Below are 2,217 nucleotides of genomic sequence, written 5' to 3'. Positions count from 1 at the left end.
GGTAGTGACATTGTCAGAATGAAACAGAATAGATGTTAATTTGTGTAAACCCCACGGGGATAGACAGACAGAGAGGAAGGAGGGAAGGAGATTCTTTCATTGTATGCAGGTGTCTATTCAGCATGCCTGTGTGTGTGTCATCAAGTCTCCCTTCAATAATGTGTCTCTAAAGTGGTGGGCAGAGGGTTAGGAAGTGCAGCTCAGTTTCCACCTCATTTTGTGGGCAGTGTGCACATAGCCTGTCTTCTCTTGAGGGCCAGGTCTGCCTTCGGTGGCCTTTCTCAATAGCAAAGCTATGCTCACTGAGTCTGTACATAGTCAAAGCTTTCCTTAACTTTGTGTCAGTCACAGTGGTCAGGTATTCTGCCACTGTGTATTCTCTCTTTAGGGCCAAATATCATTCTAGTTTGCTCTGTTTTTTGGTAAATTCTTTTCAATGTGTCAAGTATTTATCTTTTTGTTTCCTCATGATTTGGTTGGCTCTAATTGTGTTGCTGTCCTGGGGCTCTGTGGTTTGTGTTTGTGAACAGAGCCACAGGATCAGCTTGTTGAGGGGACTCTTCTCCAGGTTCATCTCTCTGTCGGGGATGGCTTTGTTATGGAGGGTCCGGGAAACGCTTGTCTCTGTCTCTGTCTCTCTCTCTCTAGTGCATTATAGCATGGTTATATATCCCCCTCCCCCTCTCTCAGGTATGCACGGGACATTCATGGTGTTGCTTCCTTCTCCCTTCCCCTCCAACTCTCTCAGGTATGCACGGGACATTCATGGTGATGCTTCCTCTCAGCATGATCATCATGGTTGTTGGGGGACTGATGGGGTTTATCGGCCTGCTGGCCAGAGCCTACCTACTACTGCTGATGACTGGTGTACTGTTACTACTGGGAGGTAAGCACCCTATACCCTATACCTTATACCTTATAACTTATACCCTATACCTTATACCCTATACCTTATACTCTATACCCTATACCTTATACTCTATACCCTATACCTTATACCTTATTCCTTATATCCTATATCCTGAGACAGCATTTATTGTAGCTGGGGACTTTAATAAAGGAAATATACAGCTAGAAACACAAGCATTTCTCTGCACCTGCGATAACATCTGCAAATATGTGTATGTGACCAATACACTTTGATCTGGGATCTTATTTGTTGACCTATGGGCCAGAAAAATGTGATAATTGTCCCCCTTTCCACCTGTCTCCCTAGTGGTCAGTATGTCTCCCTAGTGGTCAGTATGTCCCTGTGTCTCCATTGTGGTCAGTACGTCCCTGTGTCTCCCTAGTGGTCAGTATGTCTCCCTAGTGGTCAGTATGTCTCCCTAGTGGTCAGTATGTCTCCCTAGTGGTCAGTATGTCTCCCTAGTGGTCAGTATGTCCCTGTGTCTCCCTAGTGGTCAGTATATCCCTGTCCATCCCTAGTGGTCAATATGTCCCTGTCCATCCCTAGTGGTCAGTATGTCCCTGTCCATCCCTATTGGTCAGTATGTCCATGTGTCTCCCTTGTGGTCAGTATGTCCCTGTCATTTCGTATTTTATCAGTAAACACACCTTTTCTCCTTTCCCCCACATCTCCCTCCAGCTCTGTCCTCACTAACAGGGGTGAGTGTGTACATGGCCTACTCTGCTGCAGTCTTCCAGGAGGCTCTGTGTCTGGCTGAGCAGCTGGGGGTCAATATGAAGGGGGTCCAGATCCTGTTTGGCTGGTCCCTGGTCCTGGCCTGGATCTCTAGTGGAACACAGCTATTCACCTCTGCTGGCTTCCTGCTGGCCTGCAGAACCATCACTACACAGAGACAGGAACTGAAATTATGAGACAGGGAGGGAGGGGGGGGGGGTGGAGAGAGCAGGAGGGAGAGAGCAGGAGAGAGAGGGGAGAGGGAGAGAGAGAGAGGCAGGAGGAGGAGATAGAGGGAGGGGGAAAGAGAGAGAGAGAGAGAGAGAGAGAGGCAGGAGGAGGAGATAGAGGGAGGGGGAAAGAGAGAGAGAGAGAGAGAGAGAGAGAGAGAGAGAGAGAGAGAGAGAGAGAGAGAGAGAGAGAGAGCGAGTACAGCAGGGGTCTATATTAGTGGAGGAGAGAGAGAGAGAGAGAGAGAGCTGTAGGGGGATGGAGGGAGAAAAAAATAAAACATGTTTTCATGAATTTTTACAATATAACCAATTTTAACTTTGCAGCTGGCCTATCTAAGGGAAAATCACTCAGTTCTGCCT

The 2,217-nt window shown here is 47.6% G+C and overlaps 1 protein-coding gene across 2 annotated transcripts in view; it reads left to right on the top strand.

The window, feature by feature from the left end:
- The window catches only part of LOC129846956 (transmembrane protein 114), a 41,063-nt gene extending 39,132 nt beyond the window's left edge, over window positions 1-1,931 (top strand). Inside the window, exons 2-3 of one of the 2 annotated variants that reach the window (XM_055914776.1) lie at window positions 749-886; window positions 1,589-1,931. In XM_055914776.1, the coding sequence (XP_055770751.1) occupies window positions 749-886; window positions 1,589-1,821 (371 nt within the window). In that variant the 3' untranslated portion in view covers window positions 1,822-1,931. The remainder of the gene's footprint in view (window positions 1-748; window positions 887-1,588) is intronic. The other variant, XM_055914775.1, reaches the window with a different exon arrangement.
- The last annotated feature ends 286 nt before the right edge of the window (window positions 1,932-2,217 follow it).

Source organism: Salvelinus fontinalis, unplaced genomic scaffold (genome assembly GCF_029448725.1).
Source record: "Salvelinus fontinalis isolate EN_2023a unplaced genomic scaffold, ASM2944872v1 scaffold_0668, whole genome shotgun sequence".
Lineage (NCBI taxonomy): Eukaryota > Metazoa > Chordata > Actinopteri > Salmoniformes > Salmonidae > Salvelinus > Salvelinus fontinalis.
The sequence above is the reverse complement of the archived record's forward strand: the minus strand, read 5'-3'. Positions and strand labels throughout refer to the sequence as shown.